This window comes from Leopardus geoffroyi, chromosome B1 (assembly GCF_018350155.1).
Source record: "Leopardus geoffroyi isolate Oge1 chromosome B1, O.geoffroyi_Oge1_pat1.0, whole genome shotgun sequence".
Classification (NCBI taxonomy): Eukaryota; Metazoa; Chordata; class Mammalia; order Carnivora; family Felidae; genus Leopardus; species Leopardus geoffroyi.
The window spans coordinates 43,414,547-43,432,532 of NC_059327.1; the positions used below are offsets into that span (position 1 = coordinate 43,414,547).

General features: G+C 35.8%; 1 protein-coding gene across 2 annotated transcripts in view; it reads right to left on the reverse strand.

Moving 5' to 3' along the window:
* Nucleotides 1–17,986, reverse strand: part of ADAM9 (ADAM metallopeptidase domain 9) — a 151,226-nt gene that overhangs the window by 51,470 nt on the left and 81,770 nt on the right. For both annotated transcript variants that reach the window (XR_006707996.1, XM_045459872.1), the window contains exons 15-16: nt 14,272–14,377; nt 5,595–5,778 (exon numbers count right to left, since the gene is read on the reverse strand). Coding sequence is in view for 1 of the 2 variants with exons in the window: in XM_045459872.1 (XP_045315828.1) it covers nt 5,595–5,778; nt 14,272–14,377 (290 nt within the window). In the remaining variant the exon portion in view is untranslated. The remainder of the gene's footprint in view (nt 1–5,594; nt 5,779–14,271; nt 14,378–17,986) is intronic.

The window sequence follows — 17,986 nt, forward strand, 5'->3', positions numbered from 1 at the left end:
GGGGGGTGGGGGGGAGGGGAAAGTGGGTGATGGGCATTGAGGAGGGCACCTGTTGGGATGAGCACTGGGTATTGTATGGAAACCAATTTGACATTAAATTATATATATATATAAAAATGTGATTTAAATAAATAAAGTAAAAAAAAAGAATACCTTACTATTTTAATGGTGCTGTGTAAATCACTCTATCTCTAGTAAAAAAAAAACTTAAATAAAAATAACTAATAACTTATTAATGGATGCACAATATAAAAAGATGCTAAGTATGACACAATAGTTTAAAATATGAGAAGTAAAAGTGTAGTGCTTGTGTATGCAATTGAAGGTAAGTTATTATCAGCTTAAAATAGACTGTTATATCTACAAAATGTTTTATATAAGCCTCACACTAACCACAAAAGAAGAAACATAGTAGAACACACAAAAGAATTAAAGCATACTCTAAAAATAAATAAATAAATAAATCATGAAAGAAAATAGTAAGAAAGGAAAAAAGGAACAAAAGAACTAAAAACAGTCAACAATGAAATGGCAATGAGTCCTTAGCTATCAATAATTACTTTAAATAGAAATGAACTAAAGTCCCATATCAGAAGACACAAAGTGGCTGAATAGACTTAAAAATATATACATATCCAACAATATGCTGCCTAAAAGAGGCTCACTTATAGTGTTAAGGACACACAGGTTGAAAGTGAAGGGACAGAAAAACATATTCTATGCCAATGGTAACCAAAAGAGCAGGAACGGCTATATTTATATCACATATAATAGACTTAGTCAGAATTGGTTGCAAGAGACAAAGAATGCCATGAAATGGGGATAAAGGAGACAATTCATCGATGTAATAATTTTAAGTATTTATGTACCTTCCACTGGAGCATTTAAATATTTAAACCAAATAGAGACAAAAGTGAAGGGAGAAACAGACAGCAATACAATACTAGTAGTAGACTTCAATACCCCACTTTCAACATTGGATAGGTCATCCAGACAGGAATTTCTTTTTATTTATTTTGAGAGAGAGCATGCGTGAATACGTGAGCAGCTGGGGAGGGCAGGCAGAGAGGAAGAGAATCCCAAGCAGGCTCCACACTCTCAGTGCACAGCCAACACAGGGGCTCAATCTCACAAACCGTGAGATCGTGACCTCAGCCAAAATCAAGAGATGAGTGCTTAGCCAAGTGAGCCACCCAGGTGCCCCCAGACAGAAATTTAATAAGGAAACAGCGGATCTAAAGAACTTTATAGACCAAAATGGATCTAACAGACATAAACAGAACAGCCATGCAACAGCAGCAGAATACATACTCTTCTGAGGCACACACAGAACATTCTACAGGATACAATTTATGTTCGGCCACAAAGCAAGACAACATATTTAAGAAGACTGAAATCATATCTAGTATCTTTTCCAATCACAATGGTTTGAAACTAGAAATTAGTAACAGGAGGAATGTGTAAAATTCACAAAAAATGTGGAAAGTAAACAACACAGTCCTGAACGACCAATCCTGTCATTTGCAACAACATGCATGGACCTTGGGGACATTATTCTAAGTGAAGAAAGTCTGACAAAGACAGACAAATACCATATGATCTCACATATATGTGGAGTCTTTAAAAAAAAGGGGGAGGGGGGGTGAAGCCTCACCCATAGGAAAAATGGGGAGATGTTGATCCAATAGTACAAATCTCCAGTTAAAAGATGAGTAAGTTCTGGGTATCTAATAGTCAGCCTGATGATTGTAGTTAACAATATTATACACTTGAAAGTTACCAAGAGAGTAAATCTTAAATATTGTACCACCAAAAAAAAAAAAAAAGAAAAAAAATTATATTTATGGGAGGTTATAGAAGTGTTAACTAACCTTACTGTGGTAGTCATTTCACAATACATACATGTATCAAATCATCACACTGTACACCTTAAACATATAGCCTATTAAATGTTAATTATATCTCAATAAGATGGGGCAAGGGAGGGACAGGGAGCCAAAAGGGAGAAGCAAAGATTGTAGAAACATTATTTGAGATTCTGGGTTCCAAAGCTCTTTATTTGATTCTTTGGTTTAAATCAATTAATCCTATTATACTTTAATTCAATATTATCTGAGTTTTTTGTGGGACTTAAGAGTACTGACTACAATCTACAGAGTAAAAGTTCATAAATTCAAAAAACATCAAAAGTAGACAGTTTCAGAAACACAAAAGTAAATTCACCAACACATAGAATCCGGGAATATATCTAAAGAAAAATTTAATGTTACCAGTGTGTGCTCCAGGAATGCAAAAATAATTTAATGTTAGGGAATTTATTTATATAACCCAGCACATATCAATAGGTCAAAGATAAATAATGATTATTTTTTTAATGTTTTTATTTATTCATTTTTGAGAGAGAGAGATAGAGAGCACAAGTTGGGGAACAGCAGAGAGAAAGAAGGACACAGAAAATCCAAAGAAGGCTCCAGGCTCTAAGCTGTCAGCACAGAGCCCGACACAGGGCTCAAACTCACAAACTGCAAGATCATGACCTGAGCTGAAGTCAGACGCTCAACCAACTGAGCCACCCAGGTGTTCCAAATGATTATCTTAATAGTATCTAATATTTTTTAAATATTTAATATTTTAATGTCAAAGAACTACTTATAAAATGTAAAATCTACTGTTTATTTTTATTCTTATTCAATAGGATTAAAAGGATACTGCATTAAGTGAAAAATACCATGTACCCCAAGCGATCAGCCAAAATCATACATAACCTTGAAAGGCTAAACGCATTCCCACTCATGTCAGGGTCAAGACAAAGATGCACACTATCACTATTTACAATTATTCTGGAAGTGCTATCATTGCAATTACGCAAGAAAATAAATCCAAACTGTAAATATGAGAAAGGAAACCAACTTTTTATCATTTGCAGATGATGACTTTTACTTAGAAAATTCTAATATAATTGACAATAGAAATAGGTAACACTAAGTGTATGCCTGGTAACAAAATAAACATATACAAATGAATTTTTTTCTGAATATCAATAATACCCAGTCAAAAATACAAACAAAATAGCTTTTCTTGTCAGTAAAAACCAATTAGAAATTGAAATATAACAAAACAGAAAATATAACAGGAGAAAATGGGCCTATTCATAATAACAATAAAAATCTACCCAATAATAAAATTAACAAAAAACATAAAGACCTTTATTAGTAAATCTTTAAAAGAAGACCCCTCAAAAATGGACACACATACCATGTTCTACTTTGAGAAGACTCAATAATGTAATGATGTCACTTTTCCCCATTATAAGTTTATAAATTTAATGTCAACCAAAATTCCAAAGCATTTTTTAGTTTTTTAGATTTTAATTTTTTTTGCATCTCAACAAACATTATCTCAAGTTCATCTGGAATTATAAGCAAATAAAAATAGCCAAGAGAACTAGGAAAAAAGAATGGGAGGGTATTTGCATGACCAGATAAGAAAAATACATTATAAAACCAATAAAAACTAAATCAAGGCAGTACTGACACATGAGTAGTTAGACCTATCAACGGGCATGAAGAGGGAAAAAACAAAAATTAAGCCCTAGAATATATAAAAATTTAATCGGTAATTTAAATAAAATTTCAAATTAAAGGAAAGAGATTATAAATGAGGTTAAGGCAAATGATAAGCCATTCTGAAAAAAAAAATGGCATTAGAACTCAGCATACAGTAATGAATAAATGATAAAAAAGAAAAAAAGAATGCCAACCTCATACTATATACACTCAACATTCCCCTGAATTAAAGAGGTATTAAATAAAAAACAAAATCTACTACAAAATACAAGAGAATAATGATCTGATATACTGATAAAGGTCTTATAAAACATGTAAGTAAAGTTAGAAACCATAAAGGAAGAGAATAACAGCTTTAAATACATAAAAATGCAAACAGCAAAAAAAAAAAAAAACACTAAAAACAAAAGAAAGAAGAGGCAAGAAGTAAGCTGGGCAAAAACATCATATATGTATATTTATATATTATACTTGTTACATATGACAAAATTAAGGTTCTTTAAAATCAATAAGAAATCAAATTCAAAATCAATAAGAAAACAGGCCAATTTTTAAGTGTATAAAGAACATCAACATGGCAAATCACAGAAGAAGGAATAAATATATAGAGACAAAAAAATTCAACATCACTAATAATTAAGAAAAAAGTAAAATAAAAAGGAAACCACCAACAAAAGCTTGAAAATGATAGCTAATCTTGCCTATGGTATGAAGAATTAAAACATTTCCCACTAAAAACTGGTTGGAAGGTAAACTACTAAAGCTTTTTCTAAAGAGAATCAGGCACGGGCACCTGGGTGGCTCAGTTGGTTAAGCGTCCAACTCCTGATTTCGACTCAGGTCATGATCTCACGGTTCATGAGTTTGAGCCCAGCACTGGGCTCCATGTGCTGATAGCGCGGGGCCTGGTCGGGATTCTCTTTCTCCCTCTCTCTTTGCTCCTCACCCACTCATGCTGCTCTCTCTCTCTCTCAAAATAAATAAATAAACTTAAAAAAGTAAAAGAGAAATCATGCAAAACTCTAAAACCTTAAAAAGTATGCACACCCCATTATAGTAGTTTCACCTCAGAAAACAATCATAATATTCTGAAATTTTTATTTATAAAGCCATTTACCTCAGCATTGTTTATAGTAACTACAGCAATCAAGTTTTTATAGTGGCAACAACAGGCACAAAAATATAAGGGTCTTTTTGTAGGAAAGGAGGAACATAACTGGAACTGAAAACTCAGTACACAATGACTGAGGTAACTGGCAAGTCCACCCGTCTTTTTTATGGTCACCTTATCAGTCACTTGTGTTCTCTCTCTCTTCCCCCTCCTCTACTCTCCTTTAAATTGGTTTCTTCAATTTGCCCAACACTCCTGCTCCCCCATATCTTTTGTATATGACTGAAGTTTGCCATAACCATTCTAGCCCTGCTCTTGCTTCATAGCATCGCTGAAGAATTCTTACAGTTTCTGCCCTATTCTTAATAGTATTTCTTAATTATATATTCCCCCCCAAAAGGAATTTGTCCTAGCTCATGTTATCATATAGAAACCAATGGTAGTGAGTCAGGAGCTGGCTGACTCTTGACTCATATCTGATCCAAACAGCAGTGATCAGGGTAGCAGAGAGCATGGGGGGACAAGCATTATGACATTTCTAGTACTACACATTCTAGTCTAGAGACACACAATCATACACACACACACACACACACACACACACACACACACACACACAATCCTGGAAATCCCTAAATGTCCCAATAATAGCAGACTGCTAATAAATTATAGCACCATTGATAATGGAAAGAAATATGCACAGTATACTGCAACACAGACTAGTGGTTATAATATATGACTGCCAGTGAAATCTGGATAGTAGAATAACAGCCATTCTTAATTTTGTATTTTCCAAAATCTCTACCAAAAAAACATTAGATTTCTTTTATAAATAAGAAAAGAATAACCACTTACTTTGTATAATGCTTTTCATATTTTTTTAATTTTAAATTATAAATAGAAAACATTCTGATTACCTTTCCATCATCACATCTTGTACCTTCGTTCACCATCCCAGGATCTGGAACATCCGATCCTAGCTGGAAATCCACACCCCAACATTTGGTGCCTCTACTGGGAGTCTGAATTATAGCAGGCACAATTCCAAATACAGGCATGTCTTGTACATTCTCACACTGAAGCTTTCCACACAAAGCATTCCTATAAGATAGAGAAATAATGCAAACATAAAATGCACCCACTGTAGATACAAAATAAAAATTATATATTTGGACACATAAAGGTTTTTGTTTTTTTTTACTTAAAGAAAGTTTACTGATAGTTAGCTGAAGGAGTCTCAACAGAGAAAGCATATAAGAGCAAAGGCACCTAAGCAGGTCTCTTCAAATATGGCAGAGATAACTGGATGCTAGGATGAAATCAGTAGGTGTACCAGGTGGTGTTCCTGCTCCTTCTCTCCCCACCCCTACTCTCTCTTTACTATCGGTTTAGGGCTCAAACACGTCTAACTAAAGAGTTGTTTATAAATACAATTTTATAAATGCTTTTCCATAGAAAATAATAGAACTATACCAAAATTCGGTTGTGACTTCTTACAGAGTTGCCATAAGGAGAAAATTAGATTCTGTACTATAAAATAACTAAGAAAGGACTCCACCCTTCATGGCTTGGGCTAAGCTAACTCTTAGTTACTTAATCTAAGACTCAATTAATTAACTCATTAATTCACTAATTCAATTCACTGATTCAATATTACAACTCTATGAAGGGTTATTTGACTACAATTCCTATCACCAAGGCTGTGTTAGCTAAATGCCCTTCCTATATCCTTCCATAACACACTAAATACCACTAATATCAACTCTTAAGATGCTATATTGAAATTTTCTACCTGATTGCCTTGTGATCCAAGAATCTACCCTATACTAGAATCTCCTTTATGTTATCACTGCCAAGTCATTATAGGATATTGCTTTCCTCTAATTCACCAATTCCTCTAATTAATCACCCCCCTAAAAATTCCCAGTCTAGCTTTCATAAAACTATTTTATTTCTTGAGCTAAAATTTATATCCTTATAACTTTTCCTCATTGGTCCCAGACCTTCCACATGAGATCACACAGCTAATAGCAAATGTCTTTTCCTTCTTCCACATGGCAGCTATTTTAGGACAATTATCACATAGTTCCTAAATACTTATTCACCAGAGCAATATCTTATAATCATTTCTCATGGAACAAGGAAGCTCCCCTCTAAATATGTTCCAGGTTCTCTCATTGCCTCTTGAAGCACAGTGCTCAGAGCAGGGCATGAAATTTCAGTTATAGCCTGATAAGCAAATAACATAACAGAGCTCACATTTCCTATATTCTAGATACTGTACTACTATTAGGCCCATGATTACAGTAGCTTTTATGGTAACTACATTACATTATAGATGCCCTTGAACTGATCACTAGCTAAAATTCCTATTTACTTTTTGCATATATTGTTAAGTCTCCTCTTTCCTCCATCCTGCACTTAAGGGTTAGTAATTTTGTCTCATTTACATTTATTCTTATGTCACCATTTATTCCCTAGTTAACCTGAATAAAGTGTTTAAACTTTCTGAGCTTCAGTTCCTTCATCTGAAAAACAAGAGATAAATAATAATGTCTATCTCACATAGTTGGTTGAAATTAGATATGAAAACCTCTAAAACATGGGGTGCCTGGGTGGCTCAGTCAGTTGAGAGTCTGACTCTTGATTTCAGCTCAAATAATGATCCCAGGGTTGTGGGATCAAGCCCCACGTCAGGCTCCATGCTGAGCCTGTAACCTACTTGGGATTCTCTGTCTCTCTCCCTCCATTTCTCTCACCCACCCTCTCTCTCTCTCTCTCTCTCTCTCTAAAATAAAGAATAATTTTTTAAAAAAGAAAACCTCCAGAACAAAGTGTAGCATAAAGCAGACTTTAGTTAACATCTGTTGGACCTACCAAAATTCAAGCTGTGATGATATACTCAGTGTTTCATGTGTAGTCTTGGTGACATGTTAAAAAGTAAAAGGAAAATACTCTTAATGTATAAAAAGCCATAGGACACCTAGATGGCTTAGTTGGTTAAGTGCCCGAATTCAGCTCAAGTCATGATCTTACAGTTCATGAGTTCAAGCCCCACATGAGGCTCTCTACTGTCAGCATGGAGCCTGCTTTCTATTCTCCGTCTCCCTCTCTCTCTGCCCCTCCCCTGCTCACTCACTCTCAAAAATAAAAATAATTTTTTTAAAAGTTAAATATATATATATATATATATATATAAAGCTGTTACAAATCAGTAAGAAAAAAACCCACTTCCACAGAAAAAAATTAGCAAAGATACAAAAAAGGCAATTCACAAAATAAGGAATACAAACAGCCAACAAAGCTAAGAGGTGTTCATGGTTATATTATAAAAGAAAATTCTATCACAAGCCTCAATAGAATAATTGCTTCAGGCAAGGATCATCAATGCATATTAAAACTGTGAAGCGGGGCGCCTGGGTGGCGCAGTCGGTTAAGCGTCCGACTTCAGCCAGGTCACTATCTCGCGGTCCTTGAGTTCGAGCCCCGCGTCAGGCTCTGGGCTGATGGCTCAGAGCCTGGAGCCTGTTTCCGATTCTGTGTCTCCCTCTCTCTCTGCCCCTCCCCCGTTCATGCTCTGTCTCTCTCTGTCCCAAAAATAAATAAACGTTGAAAAAAAAAAAAAAAAAAAAAAAACTGTGAAGCAAAACATTGGTGGGAGCAAGTTCCAGGCTCAGCATGGAGCCTGACATGGGGGTTGGGGGCTTGACCACTAATAAAAAGACAACCCAGAATTATGTGCCTCCTTGACATCATGTGCCACTTACGAAGTATTCTTCCCTAAAATGTTTAACCTGAATCTAATTACGACTTTAGATTTAACTTCTGATTTATAGAAAATTTAGGGATAGAGACACATATAAAGCAACACTGAGAAGAAACTATCAAACAAATCCAGATCACGGGCCATACTAAAAGAACTGGCCCAGTTATTTCCCTCAGATCACTGTCGTCAAAAAGAAAAAAAATTAATGAAGACTACATATTTTATATTAAAAGTGACATAAGTGGCATGACAACTAAATGTGATGCATGATCCTTGACGGAATCCTGATGTGGCAAAAAAACAGCTATGAAACACAACTTGAGGACAGTTGGAGAAACTTTAATATTGACCAGGTATTACATGATATTAGGAAATTATTAATTTTGGTAGGTATGACATTGGTATTGTGAATGGCCTTATCTGTCAGAGATGAATACTAAAGAATTTAGGAATGAAGTATCATAATGCCTATAATTTATTTAAAAGTGGTTCAGCCAAGTCTAGACAAAGGAAATATGATAGAATACCAACAATGTTTTTAATCTAGAATATATGGGTTTCATCATACTTCTACTCCTTCTGTATATTTGAAATACTCCTTCTACTCCTCTGTATTCCTTCTGCTCCTCTGTATATTTGAAATTTTTTGTTTAAAAAGTTTTTTAAAAGATGACACCATCTATGTACTGAAAGAGAAGAGAGCTCTTTCGGTGAAATGCAACAATACAATCTGCACAACAGTGTCTGCAGTATGCACAACAGGAAGCGGGGAGGGGGGAGGAAAAAGACTGTACTGGCACAAAGACACTGCAAAGACATACCAAAAGCTAACAGAAATAGGTACCTGGGGGTAGGGTGGGAAGAGAGAAAAAGAGTAAGAGTGGAAGCCACATTTTTCTAGATCTCTTTAAACATCTTTTGAACAACAACAAAAAATCTTAAATAATTATTTACAAATTCATTTAAAATAAAAATGAGGGGCGCCTGGGTGGCTCAGGCATTTAAGCATCTGACTCTTGATTTCAGCTCAGGTCATGATCTCACAGTTCATGGGATCAAGCCCTGTGTCAGGCTCTGAGTTCAAAGTGTAGAGCCTACTTGGGATTCTGTCTCTTTTCCCTCTCTCTTTGCCCCTCCCCCCATTTATGTGTGCTCACACTTTCTCCCTCTCTCAAAATAAATAAACATTTTTTAAAAATGGGGGCACCTGGGTGGCTCAGTAGGTTAAGCATCCAACTCTTGATTTTGGCTCAGGTCACGATCTCAGGGTCGTGGGACTTGAGCCCCACATCAGGCTCTGCACTGAGTGTGGAGACTGCTTAAGATCGCTTGCTCTCTCTCTCTCTCTCTCTCTCCCCACCCCCAACCCTCTGCTCCTGTCCCCCATTCATGCTCTCTCTCTCTAAAATTAAAAAAAACAAAAACAAAAAACAAAAAAAGAAACATCTATTTGATATAACAAATTGGAAAAGTCCAGCTAACCCTAGAACATTACATGTTTGAACTGCACAGGTCCACTTAACACATGGATTTTTTACAGTGCAGTCCTGCAAATGTATTTTCTCTTCCTTACGATTTTCTTAATAACATTGTCTCTAGCTTACTTTATTGTAAGAACACAGCATATAATACATATAACATTCAATCAACTATTTTTTTTGTTATTGGTAAGGCTTCTGATCAATAGTAGGCTATTGTAATTAAGTTTTAGGGGAGTCAAAAGTTATAAGTGAATTTGTGACTATGTGGGAAGTCAGCATCTCTAACCCCCATGTTGTTCAAAGGTCAACTATAATTTTTAAGATAACACTCTGGCATTGGTGAGGAGGTAGGGAAAGCATAAATCAGTTAAATGTTTTGAAGATCAATTTGGAAGTATCTATGAGGAGCCTTAAAACTTATCCATATTTTTTGAGAAAAGCTATTAAGGAAACAATCAGAGAAATAAACAAATACTTCAGCTGTATATATCACAACCTTATTTAAAATAGCAAACTACGGGGTGCCTGGATGGCTCAGTCGGTTAAGCGTCCGACTGTGACTCAGGTTATGATCTCACAGTTCATGAGTTCAAACCCCGCATCAGGCTCTGTGTTTGCAGCTCAGACCCTGGAGCCTGCTTCAGATTCTGTGTCTCCCTCTCTCTCGGCCCCTCTCCCACTTGCACTCTGTCCTCTCTCTTCTCTTTCAAATATAAGCGTTAAAAAATATAATAATAAAGTAAAATAAAATAGCAAACTACTAGAAACAACTTGAATTCCTAAAATAAGGAAATGATTAAAAGAAGCTGAATACATCCTATAAACTCTCTTAAAATAGTGGAAAGTAAACTGAATTTATAAAATAGTATAAATCATACTTTGCAATTTTGTTTATACATACAGATGCGGGGCTCTGAGTACACATATGTATGTGTACATACATGTATGATGCACAAATGTATGCTTATGAATGTATATACACACATACAAAAAGGAAATACAACAAAAATGTGAGGGAGTATCTCTGGATGGCAGGACCACAGAGTTCACTTCCTTTAGATTCTTCTAGATTTTATACATTTTCTGTGATGAGGATGATTACAAAGCAATGATGACAATGATGAGTCCTGCAACAAATCGGGTATTCTTCTTAGTAATAGCATCCATCAACACATTTGGTCTTCAAAACAACTGGAAATAGGTACCATTATTATCCTCATTTTATAGAAAAATGAGGCACAGAAGAAAAAGAAAAGGAAAGCAACTTGTCCAAAGTCTCAGAGATCTTAAGCAGTTGAAGCAGTATTCAAACCCAAAGAGTCTGACTTCAGATATGCATTCTTAATAGCTATATTAATGCTATATTACTATTATAAAATGTTTTTCAAATCAGCTACCCAGTCATTTATACATTTCCTAAGTGTAGTTTCTATAATTTCATTAAGATACTCATAAGATCATGGAAACAGAACCAGGCTAAAGACAAAGATCAGACACATCTAGCAAGCTCTCTCCAAGTCTGCATTAATACACTTACCCCAAAGTTTCACCTCAGTTCATTTAATCAGTTACACTAATTACCCACCCATCAGCTGTATCATCTGTTCCTACATTCATTCAACAAATATTTAATAGGTACTTATCACATTGCCAAATATTACACTAAACACATAAGATAAAACGTGTCACTGCACTTTAGTTTACCAATGAAGGGTGATCACCAAACAGTCACATAAACAAATGAAACTGCAACAAATGCTAAACAAGAATATTGCAAAGATAAAGAAGAAAATTTGGTAATAATTAAAGGGCCAATTCGTCAAGGAGACATAACAATCCTAAATGTGGATGCACCTAATAACATAAGCATTTACTGATTCAAAAGACACACAGCAAAAAAATGTATAGAACTAAAAAAGAGAAACAGACAACTTTATAATCATAGCTGGAGATTTTAACCCACTTCTCTCAGAAATTAAAGGACAAGGGGGTGCCTGGGTGGCTCAGTCAGTTCAGCATCCGGCTTTGGCTCAGGTCATGATCTCACAGTTTGTGAGTTCGAGCCCCACATCGGGCTCTGTGCTGACAGCTCAGAACCTGGAGCCTGTTTCAGATTTTGTGTCTCCCTCTCTCTCTGCTCCTCCCCTGCTCGTGCTCTGTCTCTCTCTCTCAAAAATAAATAAACATTAAAAAAAAAATTTTTTTTAAATTGAAGGACAAACCTAAAATGCACACATGTAACACAAAGATATAGGAAGCTTGAATAAGACTGTTAACATTTATAGAATAACACAACCCAATAACTATAGAATGCACTTTTTTTCCAATTGTACATGGACATTCACCAAAAGAGACCACATGCTGGGCAATAATTCACATCTCAATAAACTGCAAAGAACTAAAGTTATACAGAGTATGTTCTCATTGGAATTAAACTAGAAATCAAAAACATAACCAGAATACTCCCAAATATCTAGAAATTAAGCCACACACTTTTAATAACTCGGAGTCACAGGAGAAATCACAATATAAATTTTAAAAAATTAATGATATGAACAATAAGGAAAACACATCAAATTCAACAACAAAAAAAACATCCAATTTCTTAAGCAGTTCGTCCTTCATTCAACATTCAAGTTCCTACTTTTCTCATTTTAATTTAGACAAATTATGGTAACCAAGATGGGTCCAATCTCCCCAAAATGCAGGACAGACCCTCCTGTGTCTTTTCTAAACACCAGAAAAGAATCATAAAATTCTATGCCTAGAACTGGTTTTGTATTTATTCTTCTTTTTACCTGGAAAATTATCCTCTATCTTATTTGAAGATATTGTCATTTTTATTTTATTTGAGAGACAGAGTGTGTGCAAGTGGGGGAGAGATGTTGAGGGAGAGAATCTTAAGCAGGCTCCACACACAGCACAGAGCCCAACATGGGGCTAGATCCCACGACCCTGGGCTCATGACTGAGCCACCCAGGTGCCCCAGATCATATCATTTTTAAATGATTGTTCTTACTAGGACAGTGGTTTGGGCATAAACCAAAAGAATTTAGAATTTAAATACACTAAAAATGTATTAATAATAATAGTATGACTTCCCCAGAAAAAGTGCTATGTAAACAGAAGAGAACTTATATCTACAACTACTTTTAAAACTATATAAGATGAATATCAAAAGTTACATTCATATCTCCTTTTGAAACACTTTCTTGTTTTTCTTATCTTCCTTCCATCTACTCTGTTTTATATATCAAGAAATAATTAGAACAAAATAAATTGGCTAACATTAAGGGGGAAAAGCACACAGCAGTAAGAACACTTTACAAGAGGGCTCTCTGGCTCTGTTAGGAAAGGTGAGGAAGTCTTTAAAACTGAGATCTGGAGGAGCTGAAGGCATGCCAGGCAGAAGGAATAGTGTGTGCAAAGGCCCTGTGGCAGAAGGCCACATGTAAGCCAGCATACGTGGTGTCTCCAGTATTTAATGGCTGAGTAGAGAAAGATGAGCCTACAAATAAACACACTAAAGAAGCAACCAGAAACACAGAAAAGAATACTAGAAGAACATCCCACACAAAAGCGAAGGAAAGAGGTTTCTTCAAGGAAAAAACAGTCAACATACTTGAATGACACCAAAAGGTCAAGTAGCATGAAGACCTAACAATGCCTGATGGATTTAGCGACATGGAGATTGGCTGCTGTTATTTCTTCTTAGCAAACATGGTTTCCATACAGTTACTTAGACTAACTGGCAAAGTAGGAGCAAAGAGAAAAGATGCTCAGTAATATAGAATAATTCCAATTATACAAAATATCAGTGTGTGTATCTACAGTGCATAGAAACAAAAAAGAGGAAGAAACACAATGAAATTAGTAAATATATATGGACTGATATTATGGATGACTTTTTTTTATTTGTAATTTTTTAATAATTATTAACTTTTACAATAAGCAAATGTAGAAACAAAAAAAGGTTTTAATTTGTCACTTTAAAATTATATAGAGCAAGAAGAAAATAACAACATCCAGAATGAATTTTGCAGGTATCTACACATTAATCAGTGCCATCTTTTAATGAAAAAAAGAAGAGGAAGAGTGTTTCTTTGAGGTTCTTATTGTAGAATAAGGAAAAACAAAGATTCTAAAATCCATTAGACTTTAGACAGTTAACATCAAAAGGGATGAATTATTTTACTAGTTCTTTTCAGAGTCTCGCTGAAGTCTTATGTTTTAAAACTTGAAAAGTTAATTTGAAAAGTTCAGTATTTAAGGGAGAGAAAGCCAGCAGTCACAAGATGACGGGTCTTAAAATCATTCACATTCCTTTATAACCTCACCTCCACTTACCCAGTGGCACACTTCTTGTACTCATTGCCAGAGAAACCACAATTGCCAAATCTGTCACCTTTAGAATTCACATCAATGAAACAATCTCTTGGGGCAGCCTTGGCTTCTGTAACATTAAAAAAAAAAAAAAAAAGGTATGGCAATTTAATTCATAAATAAAAGTATATTCCCTATGACAATCCATACACCTTGATGAACTGCCTCAACACCTTCTAGAAAGTGTCAGGCCTCACAGATAAAACATTTTTGTTCTACTTTTATACTTAACAACAAAATGTAAAAATAAAGCTTACATTGTACCTGAAAGTTAGCCTGGGCTCAAACACTAAGACCCTACAAGAAATATCATTAAAAAGATGAAATTATAAATAAATGAAAAAGCATGCATAGTATGCTAGTGTTCTCAGCATATTCCTTTTCCCCGCTCTCAAATATGTCTCTAATACATCATTAGACTTTAGATCAGGCTGGGAAGGGTTGGTGAAGACATTGCCAGCTATTGTTATTGGGTTTTTAATTTACCATATATAAAATGCTGAATTTAGATGCTCTACTAACAAGAAGGATTGTCAAACAGCCATGACAGCTGACAAAGTGGCAATCCATTTTTGCTTTCTCATATTGTATATATGTATTATCACTTCATGTTCAATTCGCCCACTAATTACACATTCCTAAATAAATTTTATTTGTAAATATTTTTAAGTCAAAATGTCAGTACTTTCTATTGAATAAAGGAATTCACTGGCCTATCTTATGCATCTAATGTTTAGATGGTTTCGTTTAAAAGAAAATGGATTCGAGGCGAAAGAAGTTGGATCGAGTAACGTGAAAAGGGAACAGAGAATAATACCTGAACGGGGCAAACAGCACATGGCGGGATCCCTAACAGGGCCCTTCTAGGGAACAGAAGGAGCTCTAAAACTTCCAGATAATCTCCAAAGAGAAAAACAACTGATGGTGCCTGGGTGGCTCAGTCAGTTAAGCACCTGACTTTGGCTCAGGTCATGATCTTGCGGTTCACAAGTTCAAGCCCCGCGTCGGACTGTGCTGACAGCTCAGAGCCTGGAGCCTGCTTCAGATTCTGTGTCTCTAATCGCTCCTCGGCCTTTTGGCTAAGATCAAGTGCAGATTCTGTGTCTCCCTCTCTCTCTGCCACTCCTCCACTCTCGCTCTGTATCTCTCTCTCTTTCAAAAATAAACAATTAAAAAAAGAGAGAAAAAAACAACTGCAGTTTGTAGTCCTAGACTTTTTCACAGGCCTCTATGAAGGTAATATCTTTGCTACGTAATAGTATTTACCTCATCAAAATGTATCTGTAATTATTTTTTTAGACTGCAATAACTTGCCATTTTTACAAAATGTATCAAGAGTTGACAGATCTCTACTACTCTAGCCTATGATCTAGCATAAATACGTTCCATTTAATTTTTAGTTGTCTCTCCTCAATCCCTATCTGACCCACCATAAAATAAGGTGTACAACAGACAGACACTAGAGACAGCAGAAGTCTGGTCAAAGTCAACATCTCTACCTTCAGAGAAATCCAGCACAGTACTCATGACTGACCTTCTTAACTGAGAAGGAACAAAAATAAAAATAGAAAATTTGGGTCTCCATTCATTTTCTATCCTTTCTTTTCCTTTCCCTTCCTTTCTCTCCCTCCCTTGCTTTCCTTCCTTTCCTCATTAAATATATATCAATCCCCTACTAAGTGTCCCACATCCTGGTAAATAATGGATTTAGTTTACCAGTACCTCTCTGAAGAGAAACAGAACAGCTCCTATTATTAAGTCTCTGTTTTCTCAAAGACAAGCCTCAATCAACATATGGTGCTCACTTATTTCATTCACTTGAATGCAATGTTGTTGCTGTTCCTACTGACTCAGGACAGAAATGGAAGAAGATGGGAAAACAAGAATCCAGTATGATCCTGGCATAAACACATCACTGCCAATTTTCAAACAAAGAAATCTGCCTAGTTGTGCTGAAAGCACCCATTTCCTTGGGAACCTCAATCATTTTAACCTAAGGAAGGAAACATAAGAGGCAATACAACATATACTATCACTGCAGGAATACTGCTAGCATCATTGTGTAATCAAAATAAAGCTGACTAAAAATTAGTAACACGGGGCACCTGGGTGGCTCAGTCAGTTAAGCGTCTGACTTCAGCTCAGGTCATGATCTCACGGCTTGTGGGTTCGAGCCCCACATCGGGCTCTGTGCTGACAGCTCAGAGCCTGGAACCTGCTTCAGATTCTGTGTCTCCCTCTCTCTCTGCCCCTCCCCCGCTCATGCTCTGTCTCTCTCTTTCTCTCTCTCTCTCTCTCTCTCAAAAATAAATGAACATTAAAAAAAATTTTTTTTTCATTAACAACACAAGAAACAACAGGTGTCGGTGAGGATGTTTAGAAAGGGGAAAATTTTTTCATTGTTGGTGGGAGTGCAAACTGGTACAGCCACTCTGGAAAACAGTATGGAGGTTTCTCAAAAAGTTAAAAATAGAACCACCCTACAACCCAGCAAGCACTACTAGGTGTTTATCCAATACAAAAATACAGATTTTTTAAATACAAAAATACAGATTAAAGGGGTACATGCACCCTGATGTTTATAGCAGCATTATCAACAATAGCCAAAATATGCAAAGATCCCAAATGTCAATCGACTGATGAATGGATAAAGAAGATGTGGTGTGTGTGTGTGTGTGTGTGTGTGTATACATATACATATGTGTACATACAACACATGTTACATACACATGTATACATACATACACACATGTATACATACATACACATACATACACTGGAATATTAGCCATCAAAAAGAATGAAATCTTGCCATCTGCAACAATGTGGATGGAGCTAGAGTGCATTATAAGTGAAATAAGCCAGTCAGAGAAAGACAAGTACCATATGATTTCACTCACATGTGGAATTTAAGAAACAAAACAGATGAGCATATGGGAAGGGAAAAAAAAAAAAAGAAAGAAAAAGAAAGAGGGAAACAAACCATTAAGAGACTCTTAACAAGAGAGAACAAACTGAGGGTTGACGGAGGCAGGTGGGTAGGAGATGGGCTAAATGGGTGATAGGTATTAAGGAGGGCACTTGTTATGATGAGCACTGGGTGTTATATGTAAGTGATGAATTACTGAATTCTACTCCTGAAACCAATACTGCACTGTATGTTATGTAACTAGAATTTAAATAAAAATTTGAAAAGAAAAATATAAATAAAAGAGAGAATGGTTTCTAACCCAACAACAATAAAAGTAATTATAAAGCTGACTACCCGTGGTGCCATGCCTCAGTGTAAACTTGCCATGGTTTTTCACCAGAACTACTACATAGCAGCTACTTGATATCCTTTTTGCATAGTGAACAGCAAAGTCAAAGGAGCAATTAGAAAAGTCTGACTTGTACAGACCTATGGCATTAGTTAGTTGATCACGGTGTTCCTAGAAATAAAAAGAGAGGAAGCCCACCAGCAAATTCTTACTACATCTCTATAAGCAGAAAAGTTCGAGGTCAAATGAACAAAAGACTAACCTGAATCAAAAAAAATCATGGGCCCTCAATTGATTCTCAGACCTGAGCCATATTTTTAGACCCAGAACCCCTTAAGTGAAGGAGAGGTAGAACCCTGATATGCTGCCAAAAATTTTTGCTGTCAATCTTTCTCCCATCCATCCCCAACAGGACCTAA